General features: G+C 38.9%; 1 protein-coding gene across 14 annotated transcripts in view; it reads right to left on the reverse strand.

The window, feature by feature from the left end:
• Window positions 1–17,264, reverse strand: part of asic1c (acid-sensing (proton-gated) ion channel 1c) — a 215,103-nt gene that overhangs the window by 36,726 nt on the left and 161,113 nt on the right. For all 14 annotated transcript variants that reach the window (XM_087308414.1, XM_087308413.1, XM_087308417.1 and 11 more), the window contains one exon: window positions 2,366–2,516. In XM_087308414.1, the coding sequence (XP_087164540.1) occupies window positions 2,366–2,516 (151 nt within the window). The remainder of the gene's footprint in view (window positions 1–2,365; window positions 2,517–17,264) is intronic.

Below are 17,264 nucleotides of genomic sequence, written 5' to 3' on the forward strand. Positions count from 1 at the left end.
CTCCTTGTTACACCAACCGACTCCCATGCACATAAATGCCAGTTCAATCCCAGCTCAGCGCGGGTTGGGTGGGGTAGGACCGTTGGGTTGCAGTTGGGGGCTCGTCCGGGATGGGAGTGAGGTTTAGGGGGGTTGAGTGTAACAGAGGCCGGCTAGCGAAGTGCTGTGCAGGAAAACCTCACTCCTCTGACCTCTAGACTAGACAGATGCTAGATTCAATTCAATTCAAGTCAGCTTCATTTGTATAGCGCTTTTACAATGTAGATTGTGTCAGAGCAGCTTTACATAAATGGCCATAGTAACTGGATCAGGGTAGTTCAGTTTTTATTGTTTAAGTTCAGTTCAGTTCAGTTTAGCTCAGTTCAGTGTGATTTAAAATCGTTACTGAGAGTTCAAACACTGAAGAGCAAATTCATCGATGCGTAGCTCTACCAATCCTGAACCATGCGAGCTAGTGGCGACAGCGGAGAGGGAAAAAAAACTTCACCTGGTAGGAGAGTGAAGAAAAAAAAACCTTGAGAGAACCAGACTCAGTTGGGCACAACCATTTTAATTTCTCCGCTGGCCAAAAGTCTTGTGTAGATGCCATGATCTATAACCACATTGTTATGCCGAGTTCAGACTGCATGATTTTAGTCCCGATTTTGACTCGCCGTCAAGTTGAGAAATCGCAGACAAATGCCTGAAATCACAGGCAAATCGGTGCTCGTTTACATGAGTAACCATCACACAGTGTGAACTATCAAAGACGCGATCTGAGAGAACCGCAGATGAGTTGTTGATGCCCGTAAGATATTTGCCGTGCTAAATATCTGAAGCTGTCGGCAATTCAAATCATGCCGTGTGAAATGAGTTTTGACTGGAAATAACATCAGCGATCGCCTACAGCCAATGAGAGAGCAGCATCCACTAGTATGAGTATCTGCAGGCTAGCGGGAGGATGGGGGAGAAGTTAAAAGCGCTCATTTTCAGTTTATTTGGACCCAAGAAATGAAGGAAAAACCTGTGTACATTTGGCAGGAGCACCCATGTCTGTTTGCTGTGTCATCTGAGCAAAACCACAACCAGGTCAAAAAAGAAGAGAAGAGGAAAAATGGCTAATTCCCTTCAAACCCAGGTGAGCAAATATGTATATTGTCTACCCCATTAAAGGCTTCTTTCTTGTTATGTAGTTAATAACAAAAGATATACTACATGTTTTTGGTTGTGAGACGTAGTTTGGACGAAGTTGTCAGCGATTCTTCCTATTGTAAGGTCATGAGGTGTGAAACCCCCCTTCGCCCATTATTCTTGCAGTGTAAACACAGCAGCGACAAAATTCTAGCCCAGATAGTCATGCAGTGTAAAACCATCTGTGACACGACTACTTAGAAAATCATGCAGTCTGAACTCGGCAGTACAGCAACTGACTCCCATACAAATAATCGCAGGATCGATCCCAGCTCAAGGAAGGTTGGGTGCAGTAGGACCGGTGGGTTACACCTAATAACATAACTTTCCGAATTAACTAAATTAACCTAGTTAAGCCTTTAAATTGCACTTTAAGCTGAATACTAGTATCCTATAAAATATTATGCACAGTCATCATGGCAAAAAAAAAGACAAAAAAATGAGGTAATAGAAATTTCTAAAATTATTCTGTTAAAAATGAGTTGAAAAAAATCTGTTTTGAAAAAGATTTGCAAAATAGTTCAAATTACATAGGTGGGTTAATCATTTTGAATCCATCTATATAAGTATCACGGTAGAACATTATGTACTTTTCTGTCTCAAACTAAATATATATATATAAATGCACAGTTAAAGTCAGAACTATTAGCTCTCTTTTGAATTTTTTTTTTCTTTTTAAAATATTTCATAAATGATGTTTAACAGAGCAAGGAAATTTTCACAGTATGTCTGATAATATATTTTTTTTCTGGAGAAAGTCTTATTTGTTTTATTTTGGCTAGAATTAAAGCAATTAATATTTTTTATAAACCATTTTAAGGTCAAAATTATTAGCCCCTTTAAGCTATATATTTTTCCGATGGTCTACAGGTCCTAGTTAAGCCTTTAAATGTCCCTGAAGCTGTATAGAAGTGTCTTATAAAATATCTAGTCAAATTTTATTTACTGTCATCATGGCAAAGATAAAATAAATCAGTTATTAGAGATGAGTTATTAAAACTATTATGTTTAGAAATGTGTTGAAAAAAATCTGCTCTCCGTTAAACAGAAATTGGGGGAAAAAATAAACAGGGGGGCTGAAATATTCAGCGAGGTTAATAATTCTGACTTCAACTGTGTATACACATGCAATATAAATTTAGTTTGGTGATCCGTCAACAGCGAATCCCTTTTTTCTTTTTTATCTATTGTTTACCTGTGTCACCCCAGACCGGTAAGTACTCATCCTGTTGAATATCCAGCATGATTTCCAGTCCGTTTCCTGTTCCTCCTTTTAAAGTGGTCAACAGTGGGTTTCCATCAAGACCAGAGTTGAACGTGTAGCATTTCCCATATCTCGTGTAGATCTGTAGGAGAAAAACAAAAAAAAGATAAAAACCTAAATTAAATTTTGCATAATATAAACAATATTATAGTTTTACTGTATACAATATTATATTATATCACATTCCATGACCATGTAGTTGTCAATATATTATTATTATTATTATCAGTAACAATAATATTATTGTTATTATTAATACCAATACTACTACTACTAATAATAATATTAATAATAATGATTTTATTATTATTGTTGTTATTATTATTATTATTATTATTATTATTACTATTATTATTGTTGTTATTTTAATAATAACTATTATCATTATCATTATCCTCACATTGTAATAATAACATTTTATTATTATTATTATTATTGTTGTTATTTTAATAATAACTATTATCATTATCATCATGATCAATGATAATAATAACATTGTAATAATAACATTTTATTATTATTATTATTATTATTTTAATAATAACTGTTATCATTATAATGATAAATGATAATAATAACATTGTAATAATAATAATAATAATAATAATAATAATAATTATTATTATTATTATTATTATTATTATAAAACAGTAGTTGGTATCATTAATAATAATTATTATAATAATAATGATAATAATTTTATTTTTGATAATAAAAACAATAATAATAATAATAATAATAATAATAATTATTATTATTATTATTATTATTATTATTATAAAACAGTAGTTGGTATCATTAATAACAATTATTATAATAATAATGATAATAATTTTATTTTTGATAATAAAAACAACAATAATAATAATAATAATAATAATAATAATAATAATAATTATTATTATTATTATTATTATTATTATTATTATTATTATTAATTACTATCATTTAAAAATAATAATAATAAAACTTGCTTTAGTGAGGGCGGGGGGTACAAAATAATTAATTCTCTAAAGTGTGCTTTGCTTTAATAACAACAGATGGGAAAACATCTTGCGACAATGTTTGGTGTGTTTTCATCAGTGACTCAAGCAGCACTAGCAGAGATGGAGACTGTGTTTAAATTAAGCGGATTAAATGATGACCTATAAAAAACTCTTACTGACTTACTGAGAATTAATTACATTATTCATTCACAATTCATAAAACATTCCAAAAAAAAGACAGAGGTGATAAGTTGATGTTGACACGCTCATTTAAAAGAAATCCAATGAAGTGTCAGCAGTTTAAAGAGCAGCTTGGTCTTGTCTCCAGATAATGGCTGCCTCAGATATGATGTTTTTTGACAGTGATAAAGCGCGAGACACGGATGAGCCACACAGATGAGCTCCGTCACGCTTTCTAACCCGCTGTGACTCTAATGAGCGCTGGATTCAGATCAGCAAGAACCGTCTCAAATCCCTACTCCTGCTCGGAAACAACACAGACCTTGACTGAGCACAAAAAAAAAAAAAAAAAAACTGAAACAAAAAGGTAAAGCTGCATTTTGACTCTGCGTTTCAGCTTGAAAATGAGGTATATGTTAGGGATAAAGTACTTCCAGGAGGTTGTTATCGCAGAAAAAAGTCTGATAGGCTTATAGGGAGCCCGACGAGAAGCAGAGCACTGTTGTATAAGACTGAAGACCGTCTAGATGTACTTTGTCCCACTACTTGCCTTAACACATACCAATTAAACAAAAAATATTGTTCTGAGAAGTAATAGTTTATTAAGTCTTTAATTAAACGCAAAGCTGACAGAAACAAAAACAGCTGATGGAGTATAACCTGCGCATTATTCAGACACAAGATGGCACCAATAAGTCAAAATCGCAATTGCAACAGGAATGAAAACAGCTGATGGAGTATACACTAACGTGCACATTATTCAGTCACAAGATGGCGCCAAACAGTCAAAAATGCAAAGTTGACAAATGAAAACATCTGATGGAATATACACTAACCTGCGCATTATTCAGTTACAAGATGACGCCAAACAGTCAAAAATGAAAAGTTGACAAATGAAAACAGCTGATGGAATATACACTAACCTGCGCATTATTCAGCTACAAGATGGCGCCAAACAGTCAAAAATGCAATTGCGACAGAAATGAAAACAGCTGAAGGAGTATACACTAACCTGCGCATTATTCAGTCACAAGATGCCGCCAAACAGTCAAAAACGCAAAGCTGACAAACAAAAACAGCTGATCGATCATACACTAACCCTACTCACTATTCAGTCACAAGATGCCGCCAAACAGTCAAAAACGCGATTTGCGACAGAAATTAAAAGAGGATGGAGTATACACTAACCTGCGCATTATTCAGACACATGATGGCGTCAATCAGTCAAAAATGCAAAGCTGACAAACAAAAACAGCTGATCGATCATACACTAACCCTACTCACTATTCAGTCACAAGATGGCGCCAAACAGTCAAAAACATAATTGCGACAGAGATAAAAACAGCTGATGAAGTATACACTAACCTGCGCATTATTCAGCTACAAGATGGCACCAATCAGTCAAAATCGCAATTGCAACAGGAATGAAAACAGCTGTTGGAGTATACACTAACCTGCGCATTATTCAGTCACAAGATGGCGCCAAACAGTCAAAAATGCAAAGTTGACAAATGAAAACAGCTGATGGAGTATACACTAACCTGCACCTTATTCAGTTACTAGATGGCACCAATTAGTCAAAATCGCAATTGCAACAGAAATAAAAACAGCTGATGAAGTATACACTAACGTGCACATTATTCAGTCACAAGATGGCGCCAAAAAGTCAAAAATGCAAAGTTAACAAATGAAAACAGCTGATGGAGTATACACTAACCTGCGCATTATTCAGCTATAAGATGGCGCCAAACAATCAAAAATGCAATGCTGACAGAGATGAAAACGTTTTGCTAGCTTGCAGGTAAAATTTTGGTGCTCAAGAGACAGAGATGTAACCAAGAGAATACAGTCATTTTTTGAAATAAAAGATTTTTCAAAATAAAAGATCGATCAGACTCAGATAATAAATAAAACTAAAAAATTAATAACTTCTTGTGCAGCCTGTACCAATTGATCCACTGACCGGTGGTTGGGGAAACTGCAGAAGACTTTTTAGATCAGAACACCTTAACAAACTCCATTGCAAAGTCCTGACTATCTTCCAGAGCTCCAGCTGATCAAGTGTTACATTATTAAACCTCTGTCAGTGTTTTATTCAAGGCCACGAGTGAGGCAGATCTTGCACACCTGACCTTTAAAAAGGACACGAATCTGCCTGACACAATCTCAGCTGCAAATCGCTCGGTTCCCACATCCTTATCCAGCATCTGAAGAGTGCGACGCAAGGTTAAGATTGATTATCTCGCGATCGCAATTAACACGAAAGCGCTCCGATCCAAAATGAAACGTTGTTGTCAGCACGCCGACGCATCACAGACGATTTGTGTTTGCAGTGTCGAGTTCACGGTTTACCAAAACACACCAGATGAGCACATTGTCTCAGAACAATAGTCTCTCTCTCGTCCCTGATTCCCAAGTAATTAACTTCATTCATTCTGAAGGGAAGCGCCAGGCGAAAGCCATTTAGATGGATGATTCACAGCGGAGTATAATCCGCACAGATTCCCAGAAAGCAGTCATGTTGATTTCACATCCGATTTCTGCCATGCGTACAATTTCATATGCTTAGACACTGGAAGGGATTTGGGTGTTAGTAGAGGTGGATTGGGTTTCTATCTGATAATGGAGAAAAATAAGATCCAGATATTGAGTAAAGGAGTTTAGCTGGAGGCAGGTTTTAAACACATCTGTGCAAAGCACCCAGAGCTTTTTAATAATTCATGCGTTTTCTACCAGAAATTTGTCAGAGTGCAGTTTCTGTGCCAGTAGATGTTACAGAGATTTTTTTAGCCTCGGGGTTTGAGTCCTTTAAACCTGCCACACGTCTTGCACAAGAAAAGAGAATGGTAGAAAAAAATGTTTGGAGGTGAGTGACAAATGCGGATGACAATTTTTAATAAACGATTTGAAATAAGCATTTGACTTATAAAAACACATGCAGGTGGAAGTCATGAGTGCACAGCTCATATTGCACCATGGTACTGCATGTATTTATATGAATATGGTACACCTTACTACAGGGATGTCCAAACTCGGTCCGGCAGATTTTAGCTCCAACTTGCCTCAACACACCTGCAAGGATGTTTCTAGAAAGCCTAGCAAGAGCTTGATTAGCTAAGGTGTGTCTGATTGGGGTTAAAACTAAACTTTGCAGGACACCGGCCCTCCAGGAACGAGTTTGGACACCCTTTTGTCTTCAGAACTGCCTGCATCCTTCGTGGCATAGATTCAACAAGGTACTGGAAATATTCCTCAGAGATTTTGCTCCATATTGACATGATAGCATCACACAGTTGCTGTAGATTTGTCAGCTGCACATGATGTGAATCTCCCGTTCCACTACATCCCAAAGGTGCTTTATTGGATTGAGAGCTGGTGACTGTGGAGGCAATTTGAGTACAGTGAACTCATTGTCATGTTCAAGAAACCAGTCTGAGATTATTCACGCTTTATGACATGTGGCTTTATGGCTGCAGGACCAGCTATGGTCAATCATAAGCACTTGATCCTCTTGAAATTAGCTTATAAATAAACTTCACTCAGTGTAACAAATCTATTTCTGCAACATTTCAAACTTTTTTTTTATATTTTATTTTAATAAAATGCATTTAATGCATATAAAAATCCCTGTTATACTTCTAATATTACACAGTTACAAAATGCAATATTTATTTAATTATTTTTAAAATGTTTATGTGCCCTATTTAATACTTCTTGTGTATGTATATATATATATATATATATATATATATATATATATATATATATATATATATATATATATATATATATATATATATATATATATTATTTCTTAATATATTTTAAGATTTTTATACTTAAACACAAACTTTTATTTTTAGAACAAAAATATTTGGATGACAAAATATTATTTAATTTTTATTTAAAATTAAGTTTTGTCAGTCATTTATACACTAGATTTTACCCCTTTTATTAGCAACATTTTGTACTTTCATTTCTTTTTTTAACCTATAGGCAATTTATTTGACATTTATTACTGACATTTTATATATAAAAAAAGCTTTTGATGCATATAAAAATCACATTTATACTTATATTTTTATTTATATTTATATACACGTATATTTTTATTTATACATAAAAATGAAATGCAGTATTTATTGATAACTTTTTCAGTGTATTATAGTATTGCATTTCCATTACAATTCATGTCTTTTATATTAATTTTCGACATCTTTATTAAATATTTTACAGCATTTTCAATAAAGTAAATAAAAAACTAACAAATGGCAGCCTAAACAAAGTGAATAAACTGTTCAGTTTAACTCATTCATTCATTTCCCTTAGACTTAGTCTCTATTTCAGAGGTCCCCACAGCGGAATGAACCACCAACTATTTCAGCATATGTTTTACACAGCAAATGCCCTTCCAGCCACAACGCAGTACTGGGAAACAACCTAACCCACTCATACACACAAACACACACGCACGCACTACAGACAATTTAGCTTACCCAATTTACTACTATAATGCATGCTTATGGGGAAACAGGAACCCCCAGAGTGTGCACACACCAACACGGAGAGAACATACAAACTCCACACAGAAATGCAATTGGCACAGCCATTACTCAAACCAGCGACCTTCTTGCTGTAAGGCGACAGTGGTAACCACTGAGCTCCCGTGCCACCTTGTTCATTTTGTAAAAGCATATTTATAGTCAGTTTATACAAAATAATACTACATTTAAATACAAAAAAATAAAAGTTTCTTATTTCCCATTTGACTTTGAGGTAAAAATGTGTTTCACACACATTAAAAACACATTAACGCAGTTAAAATGGTTTAGCCATCTCTTGTGATAAACCCTGAGCTGTTACAAAAGGTAATCGCTCCTATTTCTAATCCATTTAAACACCTTGACATGCACTATTCCCAGAAGACCAAAGCAGGCGTTCCTAGAAACACAACAAAATCTCTCATTCAGGCAGTCTAATTAATTCTTTGAACAGCTTTGATTAACAATAATGGTGTCTTGCTTTTCTAACCCTGAGCAACCACTGTTAACCCAAGACACTGCAGGTGAACAGGGTACAAAAACACACACTACTAGCACAAAAGCTGAACATTTTGTTTCTTTTTTAGATATATTAGTCCATGATTTTTTTTCCATGGGGATTTGGGGAATCTGTTTTATATAATTCAGAAAATAATGTGAACAGCAAGAAAAAAAAATAGGATAAAATGTTTTATATAATCAAATGACGTGTGAAAAAATCCCTCTGTTAAACCAGCAGAATATAGATAAGAATAAAACATTGACGTTGGGTGTATGTATAGAGCTGCTGAAGTGGAGATTTATGGCTCAGTGCAGGAGGGAAACATCTCGTTTTGAGCAAACAGCCTTTTAAACTATGCAGTGCAATTGAAATCTATAGACACAAATTGATCAACTGCAACAAATGCAAAATGTGTATACTTTGCATAAGTGAAGTTTATTCATAAACTAATTTCGAGAGGAGCACGTGATTATGATTGAACACGGCTGGTCCTGCATTAGCATGCTTGATCCACCAATCAGGCCATTCCTAACCACTATAAAGAGCCAGGGTTTTCTCACTACAGTCATCTTCGATTTGAAGAATACACTGCTCTGCATCAACTGCTACTGCTACTGCTACTGCTACTGCTACTGCTACTGCTACTGCTACTGCTACTGCTACTGCTACTGCTACTGCTACTGCTACTGCTACTGCTACTTCTCCAGCTACATCAACTTCTCCAGCTACATCAACTTCTCCAGCTACATCAACTTCTCCAGCTACATCAACTTCTCCAGCTACATCAACTTCTCCAGCTACATCAACTTCTCCAGCTACAACAACTTCTCCAGCTACAACAACTTCTCCAGCTACAACAACTTCTCCAGCTACAACAACTTCTCCAGCTACAACAACTTCTCCAGCTACAACAACTTCTCCAGCTACAACAACTTCTCCAGCTACAACAACTTCTCCAGCTACAACAACTTCTCCAGCTACAACAACTTCTCCAGCTACAACAACTTCTCCAGCTACAACAACTTCTCCAGCTACAACAACTTCTCCAGCTACAACAACTTCTCCAGCTACAACAACTTCTCCAGCTACAACAACTTCTCCAGCTACAACAACTTCTCCAGCTACAACAACTTCTCCAGCTACAACAACTTCTCCAGCTACAACAACTTCTCCAGCTACAACAACTTCTCCAGCTACAACAACTTCTCCAGCTACAACAACTTCTCCAGCTACAACAACTTCTCCAGCTACAACAACTTCTCCAGCTACAACAACTTCTCCAGCTACAACAACTTCTCCAGCTACAACAACTTCTCCAGCTACAACAACTTCTCCAGCTACAACAACTTCTCCAGCTACAACAACTTCTCCAGCTACAACAACTTCTCCAGCTACAACAACTTCTCCAGCTACAACTTCTCAACCTTCTACTTCAATTGCCTCACACAATGCAATCTCTGTGTCTTCAACCCAATTCTCCAACAAGATCACAGTAAAAACTCGATCACCATCCATGAACTTTGCCTAAACTCTCGATGCCTGCGATCCAAGCTGAACTCTCTTCTAGGGGTGCACCAGCGGTAACATACATGACACTTTTTAAGGGGAAGCCTCACAAACTACAACTAAGATTAAACATCCATCTTTAAAGGATGATTCTAGCGTGAATAGAATGACTCACCTCTCAAGCAAGGTTCTAGACAATCCAATCTTTAAAACATCAGTCCACAACTTATGCATACATTGATAAACATCCATGTTAATCCTCCAAACTAGTCGCTGTGGTGCATTCAATAGAGTAGCGTCTCCAATCATAACACTAGTTCTCTGGCAAACAAAATGGCCGCCAGCCTTTTTCTGCAACTTTGATTGACACTCCTTCGAGCCAATAGCTGAAAGGAGAAGCGTCACCATCCAATGAACTCTCAAATTTGAGATGGTCCCACCCTCTCTCATGACAAGCTCATGAATGATTATCATTACATTTACACAATTACTACTAAATGGTGACATTAATTTAAATTCAGGGTTTGATGTTGGCAGATGATAAATAAATAAATACATAAATAAATAAATAAATAAATAATAAAGAAAATAAATAATTATAAAATGTATTAAAAAAAAAAAAAAAAAAAAAAAAAAAAAGCCACATCTGATAGCAGTTTAACTTCTAAAAAGTTTACTCTGCTATTGAAAAACATTCAACCCATTAGGCATAGAAGTCCAATCGTAATATGCCCCAGTGACTCATGTCCATACACTTATAAGCCATAAGCTTATAATGGCAAGTTGGTTAGATGTGAAAACAGCAAAGAAACAAACTTCCCGCTTTGACTTCCACGAATGAGAGGAGGACATTTCTGACATGTCTGATGTTTCATCAATTGACTCTGCGTTAGATACAAACCAAGGGGTTTAAACTCCACTATAATTCCACCTACCCTGTCTTCAAGAGGTACATCAGGACCACTAGACGAGCAGATTTCCCAATTAATATGCTATCCTTAGGAGGGACAAATGCCTACCTCTACTATCTTTGCTCGTTGCGACAATGAGGCTTCGTACCATGCATTAACAAAGGCACTTCCACACTTAGTTGCCCATGCTCTTATTAAGACGCCCCGCATGGTTATCAGCTAAAATAATTCATTGTGTTTGCCATACATGTACCATGTTGTAAAGTCATTTCTGATTCTCTCTTGTTTTTCTCATTTCAGAGATCATGTCAGCTGGTTGCAGAAGCTGACCCTCATCCAACCTATTACACTCCACATCCATTTCTAAATACATTTACACTCTTTGCAAATGACACTTTTCCACTCACATAGCCCACACCCTCGATGCCATATTCACACTAGCCTTTTTAATTTAAGTCTTCTGAACTAAGTATGACATTTCAATCCAACGATACACCTAACCATATCTGATCTATCTTCGCAGGATGAAGGGATGCAGGATGATATCCGTTCCCCCACACACCTGTTCTAAACAGGCCCGGATTGACTAATCGGGAGGACCGGGAGAATTCCCGGTGGGCCGGTCCGTTTTTTTTGGCCGCGAGGGCCGGTGTCCCTAGCTCCAGAATCTGTTGCTCTCAGCAGTGACACTTTTTTAATTCATTTACTTGACCACAGCCTTTTTATTCATTATTAAAAAAAAAAAAAAAAAAAAAAAAAAAATTATGATAGTGCCATTAGAAACTGATTTGGAAATATTTATTTACTTATTTTAATATAGTCAGTCGTGAACTGAGGTGGGCTGGTCTGAGGCTTGAAACTCCAGAGCTGAAAAGGTGTCCCACTCCGGCCCTGGTTCTAAACCTCTTAGCATTTTTACACCACAGAAGAGCAATAACACCTCGGGGAAGCCCAGCCGATCATCTCCAGCCAACTTCCACCATCATGCATTATTGGGTATGAAGTATGACTCTGTCATTTCCTTCCTATTTCCCTTCCTATTTAACATAGGAGCTCCTTCACTACCCTTCCCTGTTTTTCTAGCTTTAACTTTTTCTCTCCAAATTTAAACTATCCTATACTTCTATTCACTTTCATTCACCACAGCTCCGACCAATTCAGGGGTTGTCTTGAGTTTCAGTTGCTGCAACAGGAACGTTCTAAATGAGCTTGCATACACTTACAAATTTTCTAAATACCACTATCCTTGCACTCCCCGCACTAATACAGCAGTAAATGCTTCTGCGGGAGCACAAGTTGCCTCCATACTGGCCCACTACACCACTGCAGCCGCAGAAATGCTCCGCAGAGTTGCACACCCAAAGCACCACTGCTACCGCAGTGAACCTCTAGCATATGCCTTATTCACCTTCATCTTTACATATCACTAAAGGCAGTATTTAACGTCCCTGTGGGAGCACTCAAAACTTACTAATATCGACTGTTTAGGTGCTCCACTTAACTATACACCCCATTAACATCACGGCAACTGCAGTGACGCTCTAGCTGAGCCCCTTTATCACTTTCATCTCTAAATATCACTGCTAATAGTACTTAGTATTTCCGTGTGAGGCGCTAATACTGAGTACCACTGCACCTCTGCTACTGCAGAGACGCTTTGCCGAGCCTTATTCTCCCTCTGCACCACTGCTGCAACAGTTAAGCTTTGCCTGAGCTGCAACTGCAGAGACGGCTGTTTAGCCTTAATTCTCTGCACCATTGATTTTATTGCACTTCTGTAACTGCAGAGAAGCTCTGCTGAGATTATTTTTTCCCCTGCACCAATGCTGCAGCAGTGACGCCCTGCCTGAACATTCTTCCAACAACAGATATAAACTCTGTCATTGGTCCTCTAACACCTCTAAATCCTCAATTTGCCTCAGCCAATATTTCCTCAGAGAAGCCCAGCTGATTCTCGGTTGCAGACTTCAACCTAGTTTCCAAGCAGCACGACTCTGTCTGTTCTTCCTACTTTCTGTCTTAGTTGCATAGGACTCATTTTTACTAAACTTTCCTTTTTATTTTATTAAACTTCCCTTCTCTTCCTCTTCATAATTTTTCAATTTCACTTGCACTCATTCTCCGCAGCTCGGACTCCCACAGGGGTAGCCCCAAGCTCCCACTGCCACAGCAGTGAAGCTCTTTAAGAGCTCACATGTACACTTTTCCAAAAAAAAAAAAAAAAAAAAAAAAATGTAACCATTATCACACTCCGCCGCAATAATACAGCCGTAAAGGCGTAGCGGGAACTCGTATTGCTTCCAAACTGACTACAATTACACCTCTACAGCAGCTCCACTTAATTACATTGCGTTGTAGCATCAATTTATTTTCCATCACCACACTCCCCGCAACAATATAGCTATAAAGGCTTAGCGGGAACTCGTATTGCTTACATACTGACCACCATCACACCTTTACAGCAGCTCCACTCAATTACATTGCATTGTAGTATCAATTTATTTTCCATCACCACACTCCCCGCTATAATACAGCTGTAAAGGCTTAGCGGGAACATGTATTGCTTTCACACATATAATGCACCAGACTCTGAATACCTATGCACCCCTGCAGCCACAGAGTTGCTCTACTGTGCCTGATTCCTATCTGCTACACCGCTGTTAATCAGCTCTCCAAAGCGCACTTCCCTTTAGAAACTGACTTTCACCGCACCTCTGCAGCCGCAGAGACGCTCAGCCGAGCATCACTCCCCTCTACATCACTGCCGCAGTAGTGACGCTTAGCGAGCGCATATACACTTCCACTTAGCAATCCACTACTGATACACTCTCCAGCACTGCCAAAGCAGTTAAACGTCTCTGCGGAGGCGTATTTACCTTCCAGATACTGACTTCCATTGCACCTCTGCAGCAGCAGAGACGCTCAGCCGAGCATCATTTACATCCCCTGCACCACTGCTGCAGCAGTGACGCTCTGCTGGAGCTCATGCACACTTCCATTACACTTATACCACTTCTGTCACTCCCAGCACTGCTAAAGCAGTTAAAACGCTGCTGCAGAAGCGTATTCTTCCCCTTAGGACTGACTACCACCGCACCTCTGCAGTCGCAGAGACGCTCAGCCGAGCATCACTCCCCTCCACATCACTGCCGCAGCAGTGACGCTCAGCGAGCGCATATACACTTTCATTTAGCAACCCAATACCGATACACTCTCCAGCACTGCTAAAGCAGTTAAACGTCCCTGCGGAGGTGTATTTCCCTTACAAATACTGACTTCCATTGCACCTCTGCAGCAGCAGAGACGCTCAGCCGAGCATCATTTACATCCCCTGCACCACTGCTGCAGCAGTGACGCTCTGCTGGAGCTCATGCACACTTCCATTACACTTATACCACTTCTGTCACTCCCAGCACTGCTAAAGCAGTTAAAACGCTGCTGCAGAAGCGTATTCTTCCCCTTAGTACTGACTACCATCGCACCTCTGCAGTCGCAGAGACGCTCAGCCGAGCTTCATCCCCCCTGCACCACTGCTGTAGCAGTGTCGCTCCACCGGAGCTCACGCACACTACTATTTATCCATACCATTACTGACACACTCCCCATTGGACTGCCAAAGCGGTTAATCAGTTAACCGCTTCTCATCTGCAGCTACAGCTCCGCAGAACCTTACAGCTTCATTTTCCATCACTACTATACTAAACCTTTACGAAACTCACCACATATGTTTTAAACCTTTACACTTACCCCACTCACTCTCCCGCTGGTCCTTACAATTAACAGGACCCGGGGGCACACATAGTCATACATAAGCACCTTCAGTTAATTTTTACACCCACACCAGTCTCTGTTGCTCCTCCAAGCTATTTCTGTATCACTTTTCAGCAGCCGGATATGGCATTAATCTCCTGTGCCTTTTGGGGGGTTCTTCAAATACGCGGCTGCTGTCCCGAGCGGAGCATTTTGGGGAGTTGTCGAGATCTACCTGAGCTCGAGGCTCCCCTCTCTTCCTCCAAACGGGAGGGAGCCCAGGGCTCAAGAACCTTCGAGCTCAGGGCTCTCTCCCGGGACAGCATGCCAAACTTGCTTATAATCAATCATCAGCTAAGTGTGAACTCTTGAAGTGAAGTTTATTCATAAACTAATTTCGAGAGGAGCACGTGATTATGATTGAACACGGCTGGTCCTGCATTAGCATGCTTGATCCACCAATCAGGCCATTCCTAACCACTATAAAGAGCCAGGGTTTTCTCACTACAGTCATCTTCGATTTGAAGAATCCCCCCTTCCACCCCTACCTTTTCACCTTTCCCTCCATAGGGCAGCACGGTGGCTCAGTGACTAGCACTGTCGCCTCACAGCAAGAACGTCACCGGTTCTAGTTCCTTAACAGGCCGGTGGTCGTTTCTGTGTGTAGTTTGCATGTTCTTCCCGTGCTTGCGTGGGTTTTCCCCGGGTTCTCCGGTTTCCTCCCACATTTCAAAAACATGTACAAGTTAATCGTTAAATCTAAATTTCAATACAGGTAATCTAATAATGCAGCATATCTTTTAATAGCCTTCAATCTTAATCTTTAGCTATTATAAAAAGGGGAGTTGTCGAGATCTACCTGAGCTCGAGGCTCCCCTCTCTTCCTCCAAACGGGAGGGAGCCCAGGGCTCAAGAACCTTCGAGCTCAGGGCTCTCTCCCGGGACAGCATGCCAAACTTGCTTATAATCAATCATCAGCTAAGTGTGAACTCTTGAAAAAGTGTATTTCGGAATAAACCACTTTATGAAAAGACGAAAAGCTCCAAATCTCCAAAGTGCATGTAAAAATAAATGATTTTTTGTCTGCGGGATCTGGCCATAAAGGGTTAGTTCACCCCAAGAAGTTCTGTTATTATTCAGAAATACATTTGATATGTTGTTACAATTTACTGAGACCTTTGTTCATCTTTAGAACCAAAATTAAGATATTAATATCAGCCAATCACATGGCAGCAACTCCATGCATTCAGACATGATCAAGACGATCTGCTGCAGTTCAAACCGAGCATCAAAATGAGGAAGAAAGGTGATTTAAAAGACTTTAAACGTGGCATGGTTGTTGGTGCCAGATGGGCTGGTCTGAGTATTTCAGAAACTACTGATCTTTTGGGAATTTCATGCACAACCATCTCTAAAAGAATGGTCAGAAAAAGAGAAAATATCCAGTGAGCGGCAGTTCTGTGGGCACCAATGCCTTGTTGACTGGTTACAGCTGATAGAAAGGCAACAGTAACTCAAACAACCACTCGTTACAACTACAGAAGAGCATGAATGGGCTACAGCAGCAGAAGACCATACCGGATGCCACTACTGTCAGCTAATAACAGGAACCTGAGGCTACAATTCACACAGGCTCACCAAAATTAGACAACAGAAGATTGGAAAAACGTTGCCTGTTCTGATGAGTCTTGATCTGATTCGGATGGTAGGGTCAGAATTTGGCGTCAACACCATGAAAGCATGGATCCATCCTGCCTCGTACCAACGGTTCAGGCTGGTGGTGGTGGTCTAATGGTGTGGGGATATTTTTTTGGCACACTTTGAGCATCGTGTCAACACCACAGCCTACCTGAGTGCTTGGGATGTGGTGGAACGGGAGATTCACATGGTGGGTGTGCAGCCGACAAATCTAGAGCAACTGTATAATGCTATCATGTCAATATGAAGCAAAATCTCTGAGGAATAATTTTAGCATCTTGTTGTATCTATGCCACAAGGGATTAAGGCAGTTCTTAGGGCGAAAGTAGGTCCAACCTGGTACTAGTAAGGTGTACAAGTGGCCGGTGAGTGTATATTTCAGATGAAATCTGAGAGCTCTCATTTTTTTAGAGAAAAGGAGCCAGAAGCATTGTCAAAATACTCTATGTGACATCAGTTGTTTTAACTGTAATCATACGAAGCTCCAATAAAACTTTTAATTCTGGAACAAAACAAAAAACGACTCTTCGTGAATATCCTCTCTTCCCCATTAGGTCATCATGGTGTGCATTTACATTTGGCAAATTGTGACAAATTATTTTATAACGAATCCTTTTATTGTGCTAACAAACCCACATTTCTCCATAAATTTAGAGAAATATCATCAGACAAGTCATAACTTTTCTCCAAATCTTTGATAGAAGCAAAAATAAGGAACAACAAATAATTTTAAGCTGCTAAAGAATGACAGTTGGG

The sequence above is a fragment of the Danio rerio genome, chromosome 24 (assembly GCF_052040795.2).
Source record: "Danio rerio strain M-AB ecotype USA chromosome 24, GRCz13ab, whole genome shotgun sequence".
Lineage (NCBI taxonomy): Eukaryota > Metazoa > Chordata > Actinopteri > Cypriniformes > Danionidae > Danio > Danio rerio.